Source organism: Chaetodon auriga, chromosome 13 (genome assembly GCF_051107435.1).
Source record: "Chaetodon auriga isolate fChaAug3 chromosome 13, fChaAug3.hap1, whole genome shotgun sequence".
Lineage (NCBI taxonomy): Eukaryota > Metazoa > Chordata > Actinopteri > Chaetodontiformes > Chaetodontidae > Chaetodon > Chaetodon auriga.
The window spans coordinates 9,549,065-9,574,707 of NC_135086.1; the positions used below are offsets into that span (position 1 = coordinate 9,549,065).

General features: G+C 41.0%; 1 protein-coding gene across 1 annotated transcript; it reads right to left on the minus strand.

Annotated features, from left to right (window-relative positions):
- Positions 1-500: 500 nt before the first annotated feature.
- On the minus strand, positions 501-25,643 carry htr1fa (5-hydroxytryptamine (serotonin) receptor 1Fa). The gene is made up of 3 exons (XM_076747743.1): positions 25,500-25,643; positions 4,750-4,864; positions 501-4,354 (listed from the first exon to the last, which is right to left on the minus strand). The coding sequence occupies exon 3, from the start codon at positions 4,351-4,353 to the stop codon at positions 3,157-3,159; it is 1,197 nt and encodes a 398-aa protein (XP_076603858.1). The 5' UTR covers position 4,354; positions 4,750-4,864; positions 25,500-25,643; the 3' UTR covers positions 501-3,156.

Genomic DNA, 25,643 nt, shown 5'->3' on the forward strand with positions numbered 1-25,643 from the left:
CCAGTTTTGGACACCCACAGGTTTTACAGTTTCTTATATGGGATGAAGTAGAGATACATACAAAGTTACATTCCCCTTACGCAAGCCCTCCTTAGTGAAGCTCCTGATCGACAGGTACGTATATCATCCACATCAGTGGATGCACTTTTCTGTCTGCACACGCTCTACAACAAGACCTGGAACTGGGAATTCCAAACTGGTGAGAACTTTTATAGATAGATAGAAAACAGCATTTGAACACAATGTTCATGACAATAAGTTCAATTAGAGACAGGAAAAAGAACTTGAATGTCTGGGTTGATTCTACTTTGATGGAAGGGCTGTGAAAGATGTGGACACATTGGAAAAGGTTCACTATCACATATAGGCTAAGGTGAATTTAGGCTATATGACTGGTTTGATGTCCTCTTTTGGAATAATGATTCTGTATTTTTTCTGAAGAAAACATACATTTTCCATAAAACACACCCCAAGAGAGAGAGACGACTTGCACATCAATGCAGATTTCATATTTTATGACTTTTATTTGTTTGATTGCTGAATGAACAATACCATATGTCCAGATTCACGAATCTCTTTGATGTAGCTGTGAAAGAGTGATGCAGTTTGTCACAGCCGACTGGAAAGTCTGCAATCTTTTTGATAGCCACAAGGGGGCGCAACCACATCAGACTATCTTGTCCTTTCACTTTGAGCAGTCAGCAGATTGAAACATGGGCTTGCAGTATATCATATGTCACAGTCTACTGCAGATGGTATACATCTGTATTGTATTGCAGACTCTGCTCAGTTAGCCGTGGATAACCTGCAACATTCCTTTAGTGTCCTCCGAGCTGCAGTTAATGATCTTACACATGATTTGGATGCACAGAAAACTGAGTTTACGTCATTCTTGGTGGCAAAAACATTCATACTTCCACTGTACAAGGATCTAACAATGAGAGTTACATAATATAAATAGCTCAGTATTTGGATAGACGACAAACTCACATTCAAATATCATATAATCTTGTAAACAAATTACAACAAAAAAGTCTTTGTTTTTTTTCTGTAGAAATAGAATGAAACTTTCCTTTGTAGGAACAAAAATCATGAAGCTGTTTTTCTCTCTGTTATGGATTATGGTGATGTGATTTATAGGCATGCCTCTGCCTCTACTCTTAAGCCCTTGGATGCTGTTTATCATTCTGCTCTTAGGTTTATTACTGGTGATGTTTATAGCACTCATCGTTGCACCTTAAATGAACAAGTTTGGTGGATGTCTCTGTCTGAGACGTGAATGGCATATGTATTTATTTACCGATAAGGCCCTTACTGGGAAGTGTCCATGTTATATCACAGCTATGCTTGATTGATCCTCAGGACCGTATCAAACTCAGACTGGCTTTCACTCAAGTTTGTACTGAACTTTGGAGATTTGCTTTTAGTTTCTATGCCCTGACGACCCGAACTCCTTACAAAGCACCCTAAAATGAATACTGGCATGAATGAATAAGATGAATAAAAGCATGAAATCAGCTTCTGTGTCTACCTCTTTTAACTGATTTTTTTGGGGAGTCTTGTATCTTGTAACTGTATCTATCTATGTTTTCTTTTATTTAGTATCTTTTAATATGTTGTATCTTTTGAGCCATTTTAAACTGTTACTCGACATCATCATAAAAGAGGACCTGTCCTCATTGATTTTTCAAGTTTGAATAAAGACAGCAAGAATATCAACATTCATTTACACATACAGATGATCGATGAATCATCATTTCTGTTATTCCTGCTACCATTCCCTCCACACATGAAGGGGACACACTGCACTCACTCACCAAATCTTCACTCAGAGAAGAACAGGGGAAGGTCATTCATGTGTGGACTGTTTATTATTGATTACTGAGACTGTGAGAGACAAAGAAAGAAACAGTACACAAACACTGGTCATACTGTCAGAGATGTATGTAAGTACATGACACACCTTGTATTATCTCTCTAGCATACAGTACACCCTCATGCTTGACTCATCCACAATATTTCCACCAGCATGTGCCCTCTTGGAGGCAGTAAAGAAATAGTAGTTCTATTCCTAGTGCTTGAGTGGGATTAATGTAATGAGGATTTCTCTACCAGTGGTTCTTGCCTTCATTACAACCTAACGCTGGCTATGGCGTGGGAGTGAGATGGAATGGGGATGTTTAATGGCTCCAGGATAGATAAATAAATAAATACAATAAATAATAACTGAAAGGAACATAAAAGGTTGTGCAAAAACAACAATTAAAGTGGCAGTGTCTTATAGAACCTGTAACCTTAATAACGTCTCCAAAAGTTGACCTTTTGTAGTCAAGGTTGAAACAAGCTCAGTTCTTATATTGGTCCCTAGTTACATTTTTTTTTTATATAATTTAGAATGTATTATTAATGGTGTGATTTGGTTATTTTGTTTTGTTATGTTAAGTGAATTTGTGAAAGGCAGGCAATAACTCCTCGCCTCTGGATTGTCAAATTAATTAAGCTAGTATCGCTACCTGACAAGAAGCTCGTACTACTTTGTATTTGTTGGAATGTTTTGCATGGCTGAATACAAATCACATTCAACAACTATTTCTGTTAACGATCACTGCAACAGTCAATCAGATGTCATGTCATGTCATGGCCACATGAAGTCGCAACTTGGTACACTGTGGTATTTTACACATGTTCTGTATTTCAGCCGGCAGCTTGGACTAGATAGAAAGGAGGTCATTAGATGGAACAGATATAATGGTCAGCTATTTCAAGACCTTTAAATGGGACTGATCACTAATGCACAGAACCCAGACCTCAAAAAGGTCAGCCACTGCCCATTTTCTAAAAACCAACATGCCACTGTCCCTTCAAACACACCAATTAACATCAAGGAAATCTCAGGCTGTTCTATTAATAGCAGGACTTGGATTTCAATGTGGAACTCTGTTGAAAAGCTCATGGCTGATCTGGTGCCATTCAGGCTGTTGGAGTGCCTAGTGGAGTGTCTGGAAATGGGTGTCAGTCCCTTTCCTCTTTGAGATGAATCTCTCAGGCACATTGAGTCAGTATTTAGCCAGTATCCTCTGGACTTTAGTTTGTCCGCTCTTGGTTACATGTGTATGCGTAGTAGTATATGGGTAAGATCATGCATAATTGTAACCATCAGAGGTATTGGCTACACCTAACAAGTCTTTGGAAAGCTTTTTTGAAGTCTTCATTAAAGATGGTGTAGATGAGAGGGTTGATCAACGAGTTGAGGTAACCCAACCATGTCAGAAAGTCAGCCATCTCTATCGAAGTACTGCAAGAACCGCAGGTGTTGACGATCACCTCCTTGACAAAAAATGGCAACCAGCAGATGACAAAGGCTCCTATGATCAACCCCAGTGTGGATGCTGCTTTGCGTTCCCGTGAGCCTGAGATCCGCGGTCCTTGGTAAAACTGGCTCCGACGTGACTCACTGCGTGACTCATGCCGGCGCGACTTGCACTGGAAAGCCTTTACGGATACACGCACCCGTTCACGTGGAGGTTCCTCAGTTGAGGGTTCAGAGAAAGACTTTTCTGGTGGGCTTACGGGCTCTGGACTTCGAGGGCCCCCATCAACGTCGCCATCTCCGGCAGGGTAGGACGACGGGATCATGCTCCCATTGGTCATACAAGAGTGACGGCTAGCCCGGCTCGCCTCCCTGCGCATATAGAGGGTCTGAGCGGCGCGGTAGATTTTGTAGTAGAGGATGAGGATGAGCAGCAGGGGGATGTAAAACGCTCCGAGGGTGGAGTACAAGGTAAAGGCCAAGTGATTGTGGATGATGATACACTGGTCTTCCATCTCTGCTTCCTCGCTGTAGTGCCGCCACAGTAGAGGAGGAAGTGAGATGAGAATGGACAAGAGCCACACCACTGCCACCATAGCCCCAGCCCTGGCCCCTGTGCGTTTGCGAGAGTACTCCACCGCATCAGTAATGGCCCTGTAACGGTCGATGGCGATTGCAGCAAGGTGCAGGATGGAGCACGTGCAACAGGTGATGTCCACGCTTAACCAGATGGTACACACCACCTGGCCCATGATCCAGGTCTCTTTTTGGATGTACATGATACTGAAGGGCATGACCAGCACAGCCACCAGCAGGTCGGTCACTGCTAATGAGCAGATGAGGTAGTTGGCTGGGTGGTGCAACTTGCGGGTGACTGCAATAGCTGTGATCACCAGGCAGTTGAAGAACGTAGTCAGGATAGCCACTACAGAGAGGGTCACCGTAAGCAGGACCTTGCTAGAAGGGAGTTTGGTGGTGTCCATTGAGTCATTACCACTGCTGCATGAGGCAAACACCCCTTCGGTGCAATTGGGGAAATCCATTCTGAAAGAGAGTTGAACATAAGACATAAACGGAGCTTAGCAACATTTTATTTCCACAATTTCTTTTTAGAAGAAGACAAATAATTTCCAGTCAATATTCTTTTGTGACTGTTGTGCATATTATTTGTTATTACTCACTGTGGTTATAATCTGGCAAGGAATCAAATCAGTCAGTTAGCATTTCACAAAATTCCCTTGTTGCAAGAATTGTACTCTATACTTCGCCCTCTACTTGTCCTTTCAAGCCTTCATAGCCAGTGATTTTGCTCAATGCATGTCATACATAAAACATGTCAGAGTGGATGAAACACAAGTTTTCAGTTTTCCAGACTGCGTTCAAGGTCTTGCCCACAGAAGTTTCCCAAAACTCTAAATGTAAAAATTTAGGAATCCAACCTGTCTAAGCTCTATTGTGTTGCATCCAGTTGGGTCAGTGTGCAGCAGACAGTCTGCTCTGATCTGTCCGGCCTGCTCGCTCTGCCATCACATCACCTCTGTCACTCATCAACACCTGAGAGAGAGAGAGAGAGAGAGAGAGAGAGAGAGAGAGAGAGAGAGAGAGAGAGAGGCCAAAAGAGAGGAATTATGAGACAGAGAAAGAGAGAGGAATAGGGTGGGATGGAAACTAAAAAGTGAAAAAGATGCACTTAAAAGCAACAAAGTACAGCCAAGGACGAGCACACCTCCACAACAGTAAAAATCCCTGCAAATGCACTGAATGATTTTTCAGAGGCTAATGCTGGAGCTGATCAATTGAGTATTCACCGATGTGACTTCTGTTCTTCCCACCAGGGTCAGGAGCACAGCACAATAGTTTGATTATTAACTTGATTATCCTGACTTCTTTTTATTACAACATTTTCAAACTCAATGAGATCAAAATTTAGTGGATCGTCGTTTTGTAATTATCGTCATGACCATACTTCCATTTAGACCATCAGACAAAAATATTCTGTGTTGGTTGCTTCAATCCAAAAAAAAAAAAAAAAAAAATCTTTCTTTCACATTGGTCAACTCTAAATTTACCACCAGCCACTACGATCAAATCGACACGCTCAGGTGTGACCGTCACTGCAGCTCTCCTTCACTCTCCGCATTGCTCAGTATCCTGAAGACATGAGTGGGAACTGTTGCTATAGAAACACAAGAAGTACAGTACTTTAACTTAATGCGGTGATGGAGCAGAAGCAGCCAAACTCTGACTGTCGGGTCTCTGCTGAGACTGTTCGATTCCCCGGCGGTGGGCTCGCGGGTGGGTGGGTGGGTGAGCAGGGCGGAGAGGCTACATGACAACTGAATGAGATAAGAGATTTCAGTTCACTTAACCCTAACACATGGCAAAGTGCCTGCTAATATAATTTACCATGAAAACTTCCAAAGCCCCTCTTGACAGGGTTCTACACAGACAAAGAAAGAGTTTGGTGGACCAAAGCTTCCCCCTACTGGGGTGATACCCTTTTATAAAAAGCTCTATGAAAGTGGTGAAGTTGTGGGGTATTTTTCATCATCGCTCCCACATTATGCAGTATAAATGTAGGTGAAATTCGCAAAGGGCAGTGCAGAGGCATATGATGAGCATTGTTTCACTACTTCATTCAAGGTGTGGGCACTGGCCATATCTTAGCCAGACTGAGTCACCTTGGTGCTTGGTGTGATAGTTTAACTGTTTAAAAAACAACACATTTCTGTATTTTTAAAGCGTGCTGAAACGAAGAACCCTTTGGATTTTTGAAGAACCACAGCAGTGTGTTTACAAGTTTTACTTCTTTAACTGCAAATTATGTTTACTTCGTGTATTTCCTGGACACTCAGTTTGTTGGAGATAAAACCCTTGTTTGCTCTCCCAGCTCACTGTTAACAGTGCCAGACCTAGTGTTCAAAACAGCAGCTCTGGCCTGTTAGCAAAGGTTTTAAAATTGATTTTCGGGCTCGGCACAAGAAAATTACTTCCTGAAGTGAAGTTTCACCAAACACTTTAATAAAGCTCTTTGCTGAGAAGAGTCGGGTACAGTTTGTTAAGCTGCATTGGCTGCAAAAAATAAATGTAAAAATACAAATGGTTTCACAGCTATTCCAGAACAAATTGCTTTGCTACCGTGAAGTGGACCAATGGAGAGTATTTGTTTCTGTATACCTGTGATTTGAGACTTTAAGGAAAATAAAATTGCCCTCTCTGTGTTACGACACATTTATACACTCCTTCCCATTTACCCTTGAATGAATTTGGAAGAAAACATGACAGTACTTAATATGCAGATTACTTTTTGCAGATAGATGATAATTACCGCTGCAATTCAGTTGTGCTCTATGCCGTTGCACTGATGTAGTTTCAGCTGTGCATCTGAAAATAATTATTTTTTCAGTACGTGTGCACAAATGTATATTTAGATAGGGCGCATCGGGGTGTGTTTTTTCCGCATGCATGTATGCAGTGATTGACGGTATGCGTTAACAGTGCCAGCCTGTCATTATGTGCAACAAAGAAATCATCTGCTTTTGTCGTGAACTGTTCTAAAACACAGGCTTTCTGTTCAAGGCCATCTGAGGATAAGCTTCAGTGAGCCAGAGTGAATCTGCTTTATTCAGAATAAAACCCACTGCCCTTGCATGAATTCTGCAAGCAGGGAAAACAGCTTCATTCACTGACTGATAGCTACATTGTTTAAAAATTACACAGTAACTTTCAAGTTTGTTTTCTATGGTGTTGCTACATTATTTTCTTCATTAATTACCTACTCATTCTGAATACAGCGATAAGAGATAATGACCAGCACACTCTGATACTGTTCAGTAATTTTTAATAGGCTGTATGAATTGCAAAATTGGTAGAATTATTCAGCAAAGAAATACTGCATGATGATGGTGCTGCAATTTACAACTAACAGACTCGGGTGGTGCAGATAACACGGAGGGCTGACAAAACAGAAACATGTTCAAAACATTTCCCTAACATTCGGCGATGTAGATGCAGAGATTAGTTGAATCCACCCTCGAGCAGTGTCTCTCACTCACAGCTCAAACACATATGCAAATGTGAAAGCACCCTTAGACCGACTCATCTACAGTATACTGTATACACACACATGCAAACGCCAACTTCAGTCACACTTCGCTCTCTCTCCTCTTACAAGAACAGGGAAGCTGCATCTGTCACGTGGAGTACAATCTCTGAGACACAAACAGTTTGGCCCAGGCAAGGACACCAGGCTGCCAAGTGTTGTTGTGAAGGAGGAGAGTTGTGAAAAAGCTGATAGTGTGACTGACAGCTCTGGAAAGATGCAAAATAGATGACTAACTGCAGCACCATAAGAGGTCACAGCAACTCCCATTCATTTGCCGATCTATCTGTCTGTTTATCTATTTTCATCAGCTGTATCTATCTAATTTGGTGGTGGAGGTAAATGACAGAGATGGCCAGCAGAAACACCACAGGGCTCCCTGGAAGGTGGTGAAACACTGTTTGTTTTCTCTTGAAATTAACGAGGAAAGGAAATGTCATACATAAATGAAAGTGAAGATTAATTCTACCGTTCTGGGACAGAAAAGCACCCTGGATTACATTACGGTCATGACAAAGTCACACTATGAACTGCATTTTTGTGCAGTGGTAATTGCAGGGGATGACATGAATAAGTAAAGGGCTCATATAGGGCTGACTACTTGCACTAAACATCACCCTAATATTCCAATGTTCTTTTTTTTCTTTCAACTCTTATTAATTTTTAATCCCAATTTGACAGATGAGAGCACTCACAAGAAAATGTAGCTCCATATCAAGAATTAATTTATTATTTTTTTTAAAGTGACTAGTATAGTGACTAAAATTCAATATATCTTCTACTTGCTAATGTGTGCTTACTTTTTAGTGACTCACGCTCACTGACCTGCATTTCACAAATGGGCAATATCGTTCCCATTAACCTGAGTGGGCTAAATCACTGTCAGGTCCACTTTGCAGCCGTCACTGTTCTCGCTCATTGACCTGTGTCCTCGTTTCAAGCTTGACTGGATCACTTCATGCGTGTCACAGCTGGGGTTTCACCGCACCAGCGGACGCGCACCACGTCACCGTCAGCTCTCGCTACCTGCTGCATGCAGATAGAAGTATTAGCTGGTGAGATGCCCCCCGGGGGCTGAATTTGAGGCAACTGGTTCAAAGGCTCACCAGATTCAAATGGGGCAAAGGTGGTGCATCTTTTGTTTGTTTGCTTTTTTCATTCAGTACGCTTAACTACAGGTGTTGAGTCCAACATATGCAGGTGTGAAGTAGGTGATAATGGGTGACATAAAGTGGATGCCTCGCTCGTTAAAATAATCGCTGAATTTGCCCACAAAAAAGGATTAGGTTTGCTATTTTAATGCTGTCAGTGTTGTGTTTTAACCAGCTTTAATTACTATAAATGATGCACAACTTCGAATGTTTTCATATTTGTGCTGGTGTTACCTTCAGTGATATCAAATGATGGGCTTTTAAGACACATCATCAAACACACATTTTGTGGTTTGTGCAAGTGTTCTCCTCCTGCGCCGAACAGGAGGTCTGTATGTCTATTTCTTGTTGCTCTTGTGCAGTTGGTTTACGAGTGCCCCGACACTCAACCTCAGACGTGAATGAATTTTAAAGATGGAAGCTCCCTGGAATTTAATGCAGCACAGACTCAAACTTCACTCTTGTGTCCTTTTGTGCCAAGGCTGATATATGCATTCATACATTAGCTTGATCTGACTAATTTGAATGAAGCCATCTGAGGCAGCCATTACAAATATCCACACTATGAATGACTCGCTTCAGGAAAGTCGGTGATATGTGGCGATACAGTTTATGCGCAACAACTAATCTTGCGTAAAGGCTCTACTGCTGACGGATCATGCATGAGTATGGAAGGTAAAAAGTTAATTTACAGAGGAGGACGGATGCTTTAATAAGTGGAAATGCGTATTATTTTGAGTTTATGCCTCCTAAAGACATGAATTGTACCATTATATGTAAGGTGAGTCCAGGCCAGAATCACCTGTCCACAGCAAGCAAGCTTGACAAAGCACCCTGTCAGAGCACTGGCATGCAGACACAAAACACAATGGCAGAATTGAACCTAAAATTGAGAATGCCCCAATCACTGCCAAACAGGCTGAGATTAGTTTTAGCCGAGTTGTGCAGCAGTAACACAGGGAGAGCTGAAAAGGCTTGTATCAGGCTCTAAAGAGGAGGTAATGTTTCATTGTCGAGAGTACAATCATCATCTGAACAACACAAATGCGAACTCAGGCTTGGCACGACTTCTGCGAAGCAATGCGAAGTGAAGGTATTGATTTCCTCATTCAGTAATGAGTACAGTGTTCTCATTACAACTTCATAGTAATATCTTTAAAGTAACAACAGCTCATACTGTGATTTCACTGGCGAGCATTAATATTGAAGCATGTGGTTCAGCAAATAGATCAGGTGAAAAAGCTCCCTGATTAGACATTCTCCATAATTACAGGAAAAAGCATCTGCTCAGGCCTTTATCTACAGTGAACAGTGAATTAGAGATATTCTCCAACCAGCGCGTGTGTTTGGATCCACATCAACAATACAGGTTTAATGCGACTACTGCAATAAATGCCAAAATAAGTCTGATCTGAGTTTAAAATTAATGGGCATATTGTTAGTAGTGTCTGTCACCAACAGTTTCTTTCACACTTTCGGAAGGCATTCCCTTTCAACTGATTGAGGCCCTTTGAAGGCAGAATGACTGGTGGCACGTTTGATCCGCGGTCGTGACTTTGAAAGCGCCGCACCAAAGCACGCTGTCATTAAACATGCTGATTCACTGTTTACTTTGATTAAAGCCCCTACAGGATTTTCACTTTTTCTTCTCTGTGGCAGAAGGAGATACACATAAAGATCTTCCAACCAAGACAATCACAGGGCAGACGTTAATACTGTATGTACTGTATACTGTGTTCTCCTACTTTCTATGCTGCAAACCATCAACCACTGCTCAAAATAGGTGATTGACTCCTTTCCCAATGCCAGTAGATGAGTTTTCCTTTTTTTCTGGTGTGTCACGTTTGATATTACACTCGCTGGTAAACAGAGAACATTAGGAAGCAGCAGGGAAGACAGAGACAATGTTAGGGCAGTTACTTTTTATGTCTTTTACTTCTCTCTCTCTTTCAATGTTACAACATCATTCAGTCCCGAAGGATGTTGGAGCTTTCCTGGCTATTTATGTGCCGACATCCAGAACTTCAACATATACCAGAAAAGGGATGAAATTTAGCGTGTCCACCCGGGTGTCATGTTCCCATCACTGCTGATCGGAGCTGCAGCAGATAAATACCCGCAACTTCCGCAGAGTCATCAAATGAATGCTGACCCACTGTTAACAAAAGTCAGATGTTACAGTGGGTATTTTGTCCAGTTTGACAGAGACTGCACGTCATAAAACATCCTGACGACACAACAGCCCAGTCCCACCAATCATCTCTGTGTCCTCATCCAAATCACCAGGTTGCAGCTGAATAGTCTTTTTTGCTTAGGAAGGTGCCTGACTGAGTGATAAGAGCTGGTCAGACTCTCAAATGCTAAGAAAAGGTGCATCAATGCTTCCTTTAGCATAGGGTACAATGGACCATCATTAACCAAGGGAGATAAAGCCGTCATACAATTCCTCGGAGCAGCAAAGTCTAAAGTGAGGCCCATTCAACATCCACCGTGGCATAATTGCATAGCCTAGAGTAAGTGCAGTTTCTCTCAGTGTGTCTCAGCCGTCTTTTCCTAAGCCCTCATGAATTCTCCTTCACATCTTTCCTTGACCTCAAGATGTTTTCTTCGAGGTAAAGGAAAAGTTTGAGAAAAAACATATGATGGAAGTTTTTTTTTTTCTACTATTGGACCACAGTCCACAGTTACTGAGGGAAACAGCTGTGCGTAGGCTTCTATTGGCTTCTGCTGCCATGCAGGTTTAATTAAGATTAATGGGGACCCATCGGGCCCGGTTGAAAGCAGATTTTGTCGACTCAATCTAACAAGGACTTAAAAAAGACAGTAAACAGGGTTGTAAAAATATTTGGATTTTCTTAGGCTGCATACTTCGTTTCAGAACACTGCTTGCTTTGTTTCGTCAAGTCACTTTTAATTCAGTATTGCTTTGTTTCTCTTCTCCATATTGCCCTTTAGTAGTCTGTTAAAACTTTGGTTTTGTTTTGTTTTTTTTACTATATTTGTGCATTCAACAGAACAAGGTCTCTTTTAAGAGTCAATGTGTTTAACTATTTTTTTATTATGTGCATGCATGATAGCAGACAGTGCATGTTTGCCAGGTGACCTCACCCACAGTGACAACATATCACCCACCTCTCAGCCAGAAGCCAGCACAGATACGTCCTCATTGTGCTTGTGCACATGTCTTGGCTGATAGTTAGTAGTATTGATTGTGCCTATGAAACTGCTAATGGCAAAATCATGGCTGTGAAAACACTTAATAAAAGTTGCTCTAAATAAATCAAAATGAATTCCAGTAAAAATCTAATGTGAGTGCGCAAATATTTGCATGTCAGACTAGCTGGAATTTAAGTGCTTTAAAAACATATTTTAGAATATATTAGCACATTAATTTTTACTCTGCTTGCTCATACTGCTTGAAACACTATGATTTGTTTTTGAGGCCCATGTATATTTTCATAATTCATACTCCTTTAAAACGTGTTTTAACAACAGGCAGTTCATTACTGAAATGTACACTTTGGTTATTAATTGCTGTGTGCTGCTGAAGTTGGAGCATAAATCTATTTGCAAATCCATAAATGCAAAGTGTGGAGCTTTGGCAGAACCCAGAAGAGGTGAATGCATCATACATAGTTTTGCCTTCATCGCATGATGAAGCGAGGGGTATATATGATTTACAGTACAACTGGAATCAAATCCACACACTAAATATGGTAAATCATACGGACATGACAGGAGATAATAGATTTCTCTGGGAATGGTTGCATAAGTTATATTATTACTGACAGCCTCTAAACTGAATGGAATTTGGAGATAAAAAATGTTGGTTGTCAGAAAGATGCAGCTGGAATCTGACATATGATCTCTGCCATTTACTTCAAAGAAATGTTTGCAAACTGGCAGGAAAGAGCAGAAGTTGTCTTCTCTCACCAAATTAGGGTTAAAGAGCCACATGATATTTTGAGTTAATGAGAGTATTTATTTAAGTATTTAACATAGCTGGTGTGCAGTTTGATGTTCAGTAATTAACAGTGTGATACCCAAATGTTACAGCTGTTAGGATCACTAATCATGCCGCTAAAAGGGATCGTCTTCATGAATTAAAATTGTAACTCCCCAGAAGGAGAAGCAAGGTTAGGAAAACTCTGAAGAAAATCTCAGCAGCCAAAAATATTAAATGTGCAAATTGTTTGCCTCTCTCAATTGCATGGCCCCTGAACACTGACAAACATCAGCACAAGCTGCCAGACGCACCGCAGTCACACATCAGCAGCTAATAAAGTCGTTTTGGCTAATGTGTTAGCAAAATATGCTCATGTGCCCATTATCATTCATTTGGAGTTCTAATGACTGAGGTGTGATGATTATTTTTGTTTTAGGACTTAAGACAGAGTATCTGGGTCTTCAGCTTGCCAGAGGCTCGAATTTGTTCACCAGCTAGTTGCTAACTTTTTCTGTCAGCTGTTCGGTGCTGAGCTGGTAGCGTACAGTGGGAGTTTAAGCCTGTCTTCACATACAAGTATTCTACAATATGTGTGCAGTAAACGTAGAGCTGCAAAACGTTCACTGTCAGTGGTATTTCATTTGTTTCCCCACAAGCAATTTTATGGCTCAGATGAGTCAAAGTGCTTATGGTCTTGGTTAAATATTGAACTTATTGCCAACTGGAAGCGCGAGAACTGGCAAATGACTTCACCCAAAACTAAGATCTCTCCCAAACGTCAAGTGTTCTGTTGCTGAAATCTAACAACAGATGGGAGGTTGCACAAAGTCCTGTGTTTTCCCTCGACTTCTGTGTTGTAAATAGGCGTCACAGTTTGGATTATAGAGGAAGTGCATGCAGCTCATAGTGGAAGTTGTTAGAAATAGCGTAGCATGTCATGAAATTGTTTTCTACTGCCAGTTATACCCCTCATACATACAGTATGTTCATAAGTTGAGACGCATTTAAAATAATACATATATAATTGAATATGATATTATAGGTATTTGATAGCAAATAATGCCTGTTTTTCTTTAGCAACTGGTTGTGTATATGACAGGAGGAAGAGGAGGAAAACTGAGAAAGTTAATAAGAAAAAACAGGCCATAACATCTCATGTGGCTCAATTGGATCAGATTAAAATGCATTTAGATCAAAACGTCTCTTAAAAACAAACAGAAACAATCTGAAAAGCCCCCTTGGCCATTCATATGAACATCTCCGTCCAGTCTACTGTTACGTTTCGCACAGTGTCAGCTTTCAATATTGGATCATGAGTTTTGGAGGATGAATGTTAATGAATGACTGAGCACTGAACCTAAACCTCCGTACACCTCTGTGTTTTTAGCCTTGTCTATTTGGTTGCATTTTGGCACATTTGCATCATGGAAAGTCAACCTGCTTTGGCTGCTGGTAGTTCCTGTTCACACCGTGCAGACAGCAGTCACCTGGATCACTCTGATACTGAAGTCTGGCGATGGAGGGTTGAATATTACTGCAAGATCTGATGTTTTTTACATCTGTTCTGAGCACATTGTCTGTGCATATCTGAATAATCTGTTTTTATGTGTACTGATTTCAGCACTCTGAGAAACCGTGTTCACATCACACTGATTCATAGTTAATATCTCAAGTACTCATTAATGCAGCTTTAAGTTTGTATGGATCAGTATGTTGCTATTGACATTTAGCACAAAGCATCGCTGAGTTTGTACAACTACCCCCACCCATACTCTCATTAAGATGGACAAACTGTGGATTTACACAGTTATGTGTGATGAGTGTAAAACAATTGTCCAACTGTCACTCACACACATATTGAAATGCACATACTTATATTTACGTGTAGGTGTATGGAAAGAGCGGTTTGAGTATCACTAGTTAACATTTTGATCATTTAAAAACACTTATGCATTATGTGAAATTAGCATAAATAACCTCCCAGCACACGCACACACACACACACACACACACACACACACACACACACACACACACACAATTAGGCAAAATACATGAATTAAATTTAAGTGTGCTCATGCATAGTTCCTCAAGCCAGCAAGAGCTAATATCCTCTGCCAGTGTTCACTTATTTCCACGAGAGTTACCCTGTAACGAGGGCGCCTTAGTGTAAATGGAGTGGGTGGAGGCAACGAAGCAAATGGCTAAACTGATGGGAGGTCCATGTGAAAAAACACTGTTGATGCGGAAATACAATTTTCATTGTCCTATAATTGCATGTCCTTTTATCTCACTGCTACAGTCTTGTGCTTTATACCCGCATCAAGCAAACAGCAACGCTACGAGAAAGATGATCTGAATTTAAATGTTTCCTTAATTAAAAAGGTTGCTGTTCAGCACTGTACTCTGGTGCCTCAGATGTAAGGTTGTCCTTGAACGAATCAACAGGAAAAGTTGAGGGTTTGCTTGGAAATGGACCCATCTTTTCAGTAAATCTCCTTGTAGATGTTTGGTGCAGATCAAGGTTATACTGACAGAGGTCACACTCTGACTCTGCTATGAAATGTTTTAATTAAAGTGATGTTGGAAAATGTACTTCTGCGGGATAAGATCTTGGTGATAAAAAAGAAAATAAGCAGTTTCTTGGCACATTTTCTGATTGTTCTAGGTGGATCTGTGTGTGTGAGAGAAGTGGTATAGGAAAGGGTTTATTGCTTTGCAGCATGCATTAGCAACATGTTCATGGAAAAAATGATAAAACCTTCAGAAAAGGTAAATTAAATTACGGATTCTCTTTTGATATGCTGCTGACTCATGCTGCATGCTCTCCACTGTTGGAAACAGATGAGTGATTAAAACCTGCAAGGTGAGAGAAAAGGCGTCGAGTGCAGCAGCCTGCGGGTTCAGAACTGAAATATGCCTGAGAATGACAAAGCTGCAGGGGATGAATACATCACAAATTACCAATTGACTTATCAGGTGTTGAGATTACCAGCTTTCAAGTCTATTTTTTCTGCAGGTATTACATCCAGGAACAGACCCCCATCTATTCGGCTTTCCTCAGCTCACCACTGGCAGCTGATACTATACACTGAAAACGTATACTGTAGAAGAGAAGTCATGTTCAGGCAGAGGAGCTCAGTCATTATCATCAGACCCAAAAAGAAAAGCTTGAAATAAGACGTGTCAACCCATTCACACTCCCAACTCGCCACATGCAGACGCTTGGTCAGGACCCCTCTGCATCACTTTTTAAGGCGACGCCGAAGGGTCCTGACCAAGTCTCTGGATGTGACGAGTTGGGAGTGAGAACGCCTTGGACCTGTGGTTAAGATGAGCTTAAGACAGTGTGATTCTGCAGGCTTCTCCCAACTTAGGTGAAATATCACTGTTTCAGATTACAGGCCTGAAAATGTAAACAATATGATGCATTACTATGCATTGCTTGTTTTTCTTTCTTCTTAAAATTCAGCTCTACCACCCTCTAACATCATGAATTCATGTATTTAATGCATTAACCATTTTCATATCTCTTTTATGAAGTTTCATTTCATAGGATTCTGTCTAAACTGAAATATTCTAAGCAGACATTAACATTAAACGTGACACAGGAATAGAGTAAGAAAACACAGTAAGAGAACAGAACATTTTAAAGTCACATTACTGCAGTGCAAGACATAGCCCAAAGAGGTGAGATGAGAGAAAGAGTACTCAATAAAATGTCAAATAACACAAGTGTGTACTTATACTCACAAGCCTTCTTTCAAGTGGTACAAAATAATCAGTTCAGGCTTGAATGGGTCACTAAAATGGTAGTAACCTGAGGTGAGGTTACTATACCTAGCTTTTAATATTAATGCAGTTCAGTGAATGAGTATATCAGTGAGTCATCCCAGAAATCCCATTTTTTAACAAGTGAAAAAAATGTATCTGTTGGCTAAAATGCATATTACGCATTTGCATATACATCCTCTTATCCTCATACGGAAACACTCATTCAACTTTTATGCAACATAACCTGTTTTCATCTGTATGATAATGACAATTGGATTTTCACTGAGGGAAGACAAATGGTCGACTGCTGTTGAAAAGCAGCAGTGACTATTGACTGTATTCCACAAAAACAAAGTAGAAGTATTTGTAAAAATGCACTTAAAATTTGCTTTTTTAAATTTCTTGCTAAAAGCTGAAATGAAGTGTAATGGTGCACAGAAGTCATGGTTCAGTTCACACTCAGGGTTCAGTGCATAAGGATGCAACTCTGGTTCTGCGCTATGCATCAATCTACATATCATGTAGTCTGCATGAGGCTGTGTGTCCTGGACCATGACCCCCCGGACCGTGACGGTTCGGCTCAAATGCACAAACTGGCCAGTCCTGCTGATCATGAATTTTGTATGCTTTTAAAACAACTGGTTATCAGGTAGCACATTTTTGACTGTATCTTTTCAGCCCATATTGTGTGGTCAAAATTTGGAGGTAAAGAAAACATGCAAAGCTTGTTCCAACCCCGTGTCCAAAAAAGTTGGGACACCGTAAAATGTAAATAGAAACAGAATGTGGTGATTTGCAAAGCACTGAAACCCCATATTCAATTGAATTTGGTCCCTTTCCTCTTTGCATGGTAGAGTTTCAGCTTCATTTGCGGATGCAGCGATGAACTGTGTTCACAGACGATGGCTTTTGGAAGTGATCCTGAGCTCATGCAGTGATGTCCACTACAGAATCAAGTCTGTTTTCAAAGCAGTGCTGTCTGAGGGACCAAAGACCACAGCCAGCCAATATTGGCCTTGTCCGTTGTGAACAGAGATTTCTTCAGATTCTCTGAATCTTTTAATGTCATTCTATACGGCAGACAATGAAATCTCCAAAATCCCCAAATCAATGTTACATTGAGAAACATTATTCTTAATTTGTTGGCGGCACAGTCTGTCACATCTTTCCTTCAGAAACACTCAGCCTCTCTGGGAGGCTCTTCTTATACCCAATCATGTTACTCACCTGTTGCCAGTTAACCTAATTAACTGAGATGATCCACCAGCTGTTTCCTTTTAGCCTTTCATGACTTCTCCAGTCTTTTGTTGCCAATGTTCAAACTTTTTTGCTGGCAGCAAATTCTAAATGAGGATATCATTTTCAAAAACAATGAAATTTCTCTGTTTCAACATTTGTGACTTGACTTTGTGCTATTTTCAGTTAAATATGGGGTTTCAGTGTTTTGTAAATCATCACATTCTGTTTCTATTCTAACTTTTTGGAAACATGGTTGTTTATTTTACATCCCTGCCATTTATTTTACTTCACTCTATTGTTTATGTGTATTAAATTCTACTTTGGTGACTATTTCATAATACTGCACTCCACAATCAGTCATAACTGAAGCCAATTACAGATTCCCCTGAAATGCTTGTGGCAATAACTGCATGATTAGTTTACTTGTAAATAAGACAAAGAGGAAGTCAGTTAATGGATGCTGCTAAATTCAACATTGACCAGCCCAACCCAAACCAAATTTCCTCAAGCTCCCAAAACATTATGGTAATGCTCATTAAGACGCCACTTGTTCCCCAATTCAGTGCTTTCTAATGCCTAATCTGTTGTATCCATGAACCCGACCCAAACCAAACCTTCATCAGTTTGGATATTGGCTTGGATTTTATGTTGATGATGTTTTAGCTAGAGGAGTTTTATATATTCCAGTTTAAACCAGCCATTGAAACTGGATTTGTTGTTGTAGTTAATCAGCAGATGTGTACCATACATTGGCAACAGCATGTTGTTCAATGCTGTGTATCATGAAAATTGTCTTGCCATTACAAACCCCCCACCAGAACAACATCCAGAGGATTTGGTATTGAGCCAGACCACTTCTTTGTCACATGCTCATATTGACATCAAGCTGAGGATATGTCTGTAAGAGTGTGGCTCCTTTCCAGTATAGATTAAGAGAGTGATACAATTGGGCCTAAAAACCTAAAGGGGTAAACTTATAGGATGCACCTTGGCAGAAAACCAGACAACTCTTTAGGGAAGATGGAGGTATCCAATCTCCATCTGTATCATGCATCCCTCAAAACACACAACATACAAACTTATTGTGGTCATACTTACAAAGGTTCTTCATGGTAGAAAGAGTAATAAGTCCATACAACTGACAGTTAGCATGACCTAAACATAATGTCCCATGCAAATACTCAAGCAAACATTATCCTGCCTGTATCTACAACCCTCCCACACATGCAAAGTTAACAGCTTTGAAAGTAACTGCAATGAGCCGCTGAGGTCACTGCAAATTCTCATGGGATGAGTAATGGACAAGTGCTGCACAACCAGATACGTTTTCTCAAACACTTTTACACGTGTGAATCAGTCGAGACACTAAAACTGGACGCATCGCTTTTGCAACATCAGATCAAGTGCTGCTCATTTGTGAAGCATTCCGGCCTGATTGAACAGTTTCACCCTCAACGGTCGATGAAGAACTCCTGCACTGACATGCAACTCGTGTGCCAGTCCCCAGCCGAAACTGAGCTGAAATGGAAGTACAAGCAGAGTTAATAATTGGAAGTTGTTCTTAACTCAAGCTGCAGAGAGCCGCTGGGGAAACCTCGGTGAAATCTGTATTCAAAACTGTTGCCATTTTTAATAGAAGAGCACTGAACTCCTGTTTGGAGTGCATCACTTACATTTCCTAACATTCAAGGCTGGACTTGCTGCAACGTGCCGCTGAGTCCTCGATCTCAAACTCACCTAGCGATAACCTGACAAATTAGCTTCGATCTTTGACACCCGTTCAGAAAATAAATGTTTTGTGTTTGTGGAAATGGAACCACTTAATACAAAATCGCAAATATGAATGTCATCAAAGTCACACAAAGAAGGAATCTAATCTACCTTTTAGTCTTTCTCTGAAACATCGAGATTTGTGAGAGGAAAACATGACAGTTTTGTGTTGAATAATCAAAGAGTGGGAATACCAACCTCCGGCTTTCATAGATGTCAAGTTTGTGATAATGGCAGAAGCTCTGAGATGAGTCCTTTGTGCGGATCCTATTTTAATGGCTATTTTACATAAAGGCATACGCTGCATGTAGGCACAGTGAGTGATGTACATTGCCCTGTTGCTAATTCTATTCTGACAAATTGATTTTTTTTTTTCCACATAGCAACTCAGCTTTAAGGATGCTGATGTTGGTTAGTCAGTCAGCAGAAGTGTGCATCCACTCTGTACCTACATTTAGAAAACACAACTGGTGTATCTTTAGCGGCTCTCAGTATCCACAGGCTGCTTAATGCATGTTGTTTGATTCTGGTGGTGATCTGTTATTAATAGATCTATCAGAACTTGACAGATGGGAAAGCAATTGAAGAATATTAATATGGGAGCAAGACATTCGCTCCACTGTTTGTTCCTGTTAGCAGCTTGAACGTCTTGTTAATCACATGGTGTTAAATTGGACATCAATGGACTGTTATGGCACTGAGACATGAGTTGTATCAGTAAAGAGATAAAATCGCCTTATCTTTTAAGAGAAGCATCCTGTTGATGAACTGGAAAGAGACTTTCCTCCTAACAACAACGACAGCATCAGTCATTTCAGGCTCAAAACGACACATATTGACATTCAGATGACAAATCCCTCTAACAGGACAAGCTATGACAGGAGCAAAGGAAGAAGTCAGGCCATTAAACAACCATCAACCATAACAAAGCACTTAGCTTAGCCAAAACCAGGATTTTTCCATAAACCCAACAACATTGTTGGAGGACTTGTTGACCGCTAATGTTTGACTTTACAAGCTGATGAACAGCAATGCGCCTTCAGTTTTGGTGACCGTAGACCAGTAGTTACCAAGCAGGCTGGCTGCAGAGTCATGACAGAGACAGTGTGCATGACAAGGGGGGAAAACATGGAGCAGAACAAAATAAAATGAATCTGATTCACTAGACACGAATCACAAACAAGATTGCTGTGATGCTAGTGAGGCTATCAAGACTCAGCGGCCCATGCACACTACAAATAGTAGGCCCGTTCAAGTGTTTTTCGCTCACAAATTGCAGATACATTTGCAAATCCTACACAGCTCCGGCATACTCCTGCATGGTCCATAAGTACAGTTTTTTGGGGGTTTTTTGGTGAAACGTTTCAAATCACAGATCACAGATTGCATGTTGTGTATTTGGTGAAATGGGCCCCAGGTAAGTAAGAATGCAGAAAGTACAGAATAAAGGAAGCAGGAGAGCCTTTTGGGACTAAATGTTGTCGGTTTGCAAGTTTAACTGTGGATTTACACAGCTGCATGAGGGAGGCTTTAAGTCTAGTTTTTTAGGTTTTTTTTCATATTCCAAAGGGGAAGCATGACAGAAGGGGTTTGGGAACTGATCGGGACTGCCTTCTTTGGGAAGAATGCAAAGGTTCCCCCTGACCTTCATGTCTCCAAAGGACTCTTCTTTACACCTGAGTGCCTGGGTTGGGCGATACGTAAAAATCTCCCAACTGGCCTCCATCTGCCCAACAATCTGCAATACATTCGTGCAAGCAGGCGTGTGTGTGGCAGACACGCAGCTCTCACTCGTTCTCAAAATAAAATGACAGAAATGGATGGATGGATATAAATAACCATATTGTCTCGTCTCTGTTCCACCTCCAACTTTGGATTTTAAGCCCCACTACTAGAGGCTGTAAGATGAGTACAGTATTTTGCTCATTCCATCCAACACTCCTGTTTCGTGAAATGTAACGGACATTGCAGCCTCTCGGCACCACTAACGGGGCTTTAGGCTTTTACTCTTGTTCCATTAGGAGTCAATTTACTGTAAGGGGCCATAGGGAGAGAACATCTCTCGTACAGGGGACATTCTATTAGATGTGGCCGGTTGATGGATGGAGTCTTCAGGTCCACTTCAGTCCCTAAAGGTTATTCAGAGTTCAGTTATTCACCTATACAAACTCTGTTATTGTATAATCCCAACATTAATTTCTCCTAAGAAGACAACAGCAGGTAAATAGGTGCTCCCTCCATCTGTCTTTTATTCGGTCGCTGTGCGCGCTGTCTCACATCACACAGACACACAAACAAACAAAAATCCCTATGGTCATGCTAGTACGTTTGCTGTATGCTGTCTTGGTTTTGAAGACCTCTCAAATGTATTCAAAGCTCCATGAAAAAACAATGAGAGCTGTCTTGCATTTGCATACTTTTGGCGGCTAATGTTGGCATAAGAACCTCTAATTTGAATTCTCATCTGTCATGGACTGGTGACAATTAATTAAACATTGATTCCTGAAGGCTGTGGGCCTTTTTAGGTAGCTGAGAAGCATTTATGGAGCTCCTTTGACAAAAGGCACTGCTAGCAGACACACGAGGGAAACAGAGAGCTCAAAAAGGCCTATTGTCATCATCTGACACGAATAGGTAAGATGTAACCGGACAGATTGTGATTGAGGCTCTTGCTTCACCTGATATGTCAGTAAAAATCTGTACATCAGATGTCTGCCTGGGCTTTGTCAGTAGCCACGGGAAAATAGAAACACAGGAAGAGCAAACTTATTTAAAAGCTGCATGAGCCAAGATTGTTATGAAACGTACTCCTCTCATCAATCAAATTAGCGCGGTGGGATCGTATGAGCCGCACAAACTGCATTTGTCCTTATCAAATTATGTTATGAAGTAAAGACAGCTCTCTCACAGGAAAGGACAGAGTGAAACATAAGAGCAAACAGCAGCAAACAAACATTCTCTAACATTTAAAAATGATTTTATGTTATCGGTGGCATTGAAAGACAACAGCAGTTGGAGCTGCACATAAACAGAAACAGTGAGCCTAATTAAAATGTTGCGCTGTGTATGTTGTTCATGTTCGAGCCATATAAACTAGACATACTGTAAACCTTTTAACGTGTAAAAACCTTTTAAAGTGTTATTGCAGATCAATATACTTTCAGCTCACCACTGAGACGCATCAGGCTATAAACGAAACACATTCAACCCAAGCACGATATAAACAGAGGGGAAACACTAATTAAATATCATTGTAAAAAGACGCAACAATGTCTTCTGCACCTTCAACCCGGCTCATCTGTATGCCACTTGGCTGTCACAGGTTATAATTTACTAGTTTGGGAAATATTCATAGCATAATGCGAGAGCACGGGTGATTCAGTGGGAGCACAGAGCTTTTCTCTCTCTCTTATCCCTTTGGCATATATGAGTAAAAGCATACTGTGTAAAGTTCACTGAAATCACCTCTCAGGATTTCTCTAATTTTCTGCTACAGCTCTCACTTTTGGGGTCAAGGATGCGCAAATACTGATGTCATATGCAGATTTACATCAAGTTGTCAGGATGCTTTTATCTTTTCTCACCTGGACTCTCGTAATGCACTCTGGGAGAATTAGTGGAGTGGAGGAGAGCTTTTGTGCATGCTTGACATGTGTTTCTGTTTTTACTGTTGCACCCTTGATATTTCATTTTTTCCATTTTCTGTTGCTCAATTGTCGTTTATTCTGGTCTTCCTGATTTTGATTGGCATTGCTTCTCTTTCCTTTTGCCTCTATTTTTATTACTCGTGCGGTAAAGCGCTTTCTAGCCCTTTAAACTAAATATGTAAATAAAGATTATTATTACTATTTAAGCTGTGAAGACACCGCAGTGCAGCAAACTTCCCTCTATAAAATGAACGCTAATATTGTTTCTTTGCAATTGGCTGACATCAAATGTGTCAGCTGAAGAGATATTAAGGTGTAATCATACCCTGCAGGGAATAATGTGCTTGCAGAAGCAAGTAAGAGCACAAGCAAAAAAAAGGAAATCAAGAACATTTGAATACAAATAAGAATGAGGCACTCGGTGCATTTACCATAATACATCCAACAGTTACTGGTGCATGTATGTACTCTCATCCTGTCCCCAAATGTGTCTTGAATATAAATGATTATAACTGGCATCAATACTGATGTCTCCACTGAGGTTATGTGTAGCTACCGTCTCATATGAAACCTAAAAGAATTCCACTCAAACGAAATGAAAGGACCACAGGTATCAGATCGGTGCTCGGTATCGGTCAGCCGCCTGAGTTCCAGTATCAGCTTCAGAATCAGTCGAGAAAAAGTAGGATTGGTGCATCCCCACATAAAAGCCCTCTTGGCAGTTTGCTACAAGATGAGCTGCAGTGAATGGTCGATCCTCCATGGCCTCATATCATCAGCAGCCACAACGTGTCCTTGGTTTGACTCTGCTACTCATCACTGGTGTCCGTTATTTTTCCTTCCAAGATAACTCCCCCACTGTAATTAAGTACCGTAAGTAAATGTGCCTCCTCGGCCAGAAGGAGCCCGGCACGGAGACCATCTTCAATATTTCAAGTTATGAAATGAAAGGGTCCTCAATAGTGTCCTCTGCCACGAGGAAATTGTGGCTTCATAGTTGCATAAATTAAAAACCTCACTTTAACAGCTGGGACTTTGCAGCGTGGCCATGCATGGACCAGCCCAGTGTCCTGGGAGTCATACTTATGTATAAAGAAAGGGTGTGGAGTGCGGGGTGCTGGGTGAGCGTGCCCAGCTTTCATGCAGAAGATCAGAGTTTGCATTCTGTCACAGACCTGCAATTTGTATTAACTATACCCACCATCTCTCCAGAGGCTGCACCTTAAATTGTTGTTGCATAACCATAACCATAGTTTATTTGCCTTACTCATGGGGGTTTTCCCGAACCTTAAACATAGCTGCAATCAGCACATGCCATGAAAGCTAAAATTCTTGAAATATGTTGCCAATGGACATCAAATAAAGGTCACCACTGAAGTCAATATGGGGTTTTGCAAAATCGATCAATGCGCTCTCATCAGGCAATAGGTTGCATGGACACACACATTCACACAATTAGACAAGTGCACATGCACCGTCCTGAGAATGTGCATGATAAAGCCTGCAAGTCATTCACCCCTGTGATTCCCTCGCTGTCTCTTTATCACACCAACCCAGTCCGACAGTAAATGAATCCTGCACAGATGCTGCAACACAGACACACTCCCCTCACATTCAGTGCTCGGCCTTTTTCATATTATTTCTACCACACACACACACACACACACACACACACACACACACACACACACACACCCTCCTTGATCACACTTCAAATCATGCTGTAGGTTTGAGCTTCCTGGAGTTGGTCCAGGAAGGACCTGCTGCTGGTCAAAGAACCATTTAATTGCAGCAAGACAGATTCCCAGGTGATTTCCAGCAGGGTTTTGGAGGGTTTATTACTGACTTTTAATTAATTCTACACCAGATGTGAAGCTCATTTTGAGCAGATACAGTAGGTGGACATACTGGACATTCTCAAACACACATGCAACCACTAGAGAGCCTTTGCTCATAGAGAAGAAGAGGAATTTCCACATCATCACTCCCTCCTGGTATCCAGATCTAGTAAAGATCCTGGCAACAGTCAGTCAATACACACATGGGGGCTATTTGACATCATTAATATATTTATAATTTATATATATATTTGTTCTGACTAATTAAAATCATCCTCTGTTTATCACGTGCAGTAATCAGTCTCCTCTCTGAGAGGGAAACAGTAGAGTAAGATATTTATTGGATTCAACTCCGCAGACACATTAATAGATGTTTCAGAAAGATACAGATGCACAGATGCATTCTGCTGAAGTCTATGGGATCATCCAGTCCTGACTTTAACGTATTATATTAAAATAGTTATGCTCAGCACAAAGGTGGAGGCAAAGTGGGCGCTCTGCTCAGGCTTGTAAATCTCCATAGACAACGTTGATGACTGCAATATTTAAAAGCCAATTAAGATGACAGCAGCATCATTATGTCATATCAATTAAACCTAATGTGCACATATCACACATAGCGCCTGTCTAGAAACTACTTCCCAAATTCGGTCCATTAATTCACAAACTGCTTGACAGCCTGTCTCTCAATAAATGTCCAACCTGGAAAAATATTAACTCACCCGGCTTCCGTTGCAGAGATTAAACGGCAGAAGGAACCAGGCAGTGGCAGAAGAATATTACATTCCCTATTAGTGTCCATTCACTGCTCGGCGACGTTCACGCCGACACCCGTTTACTGTGTCGAGGCAGGGGGAGGCGCGCAC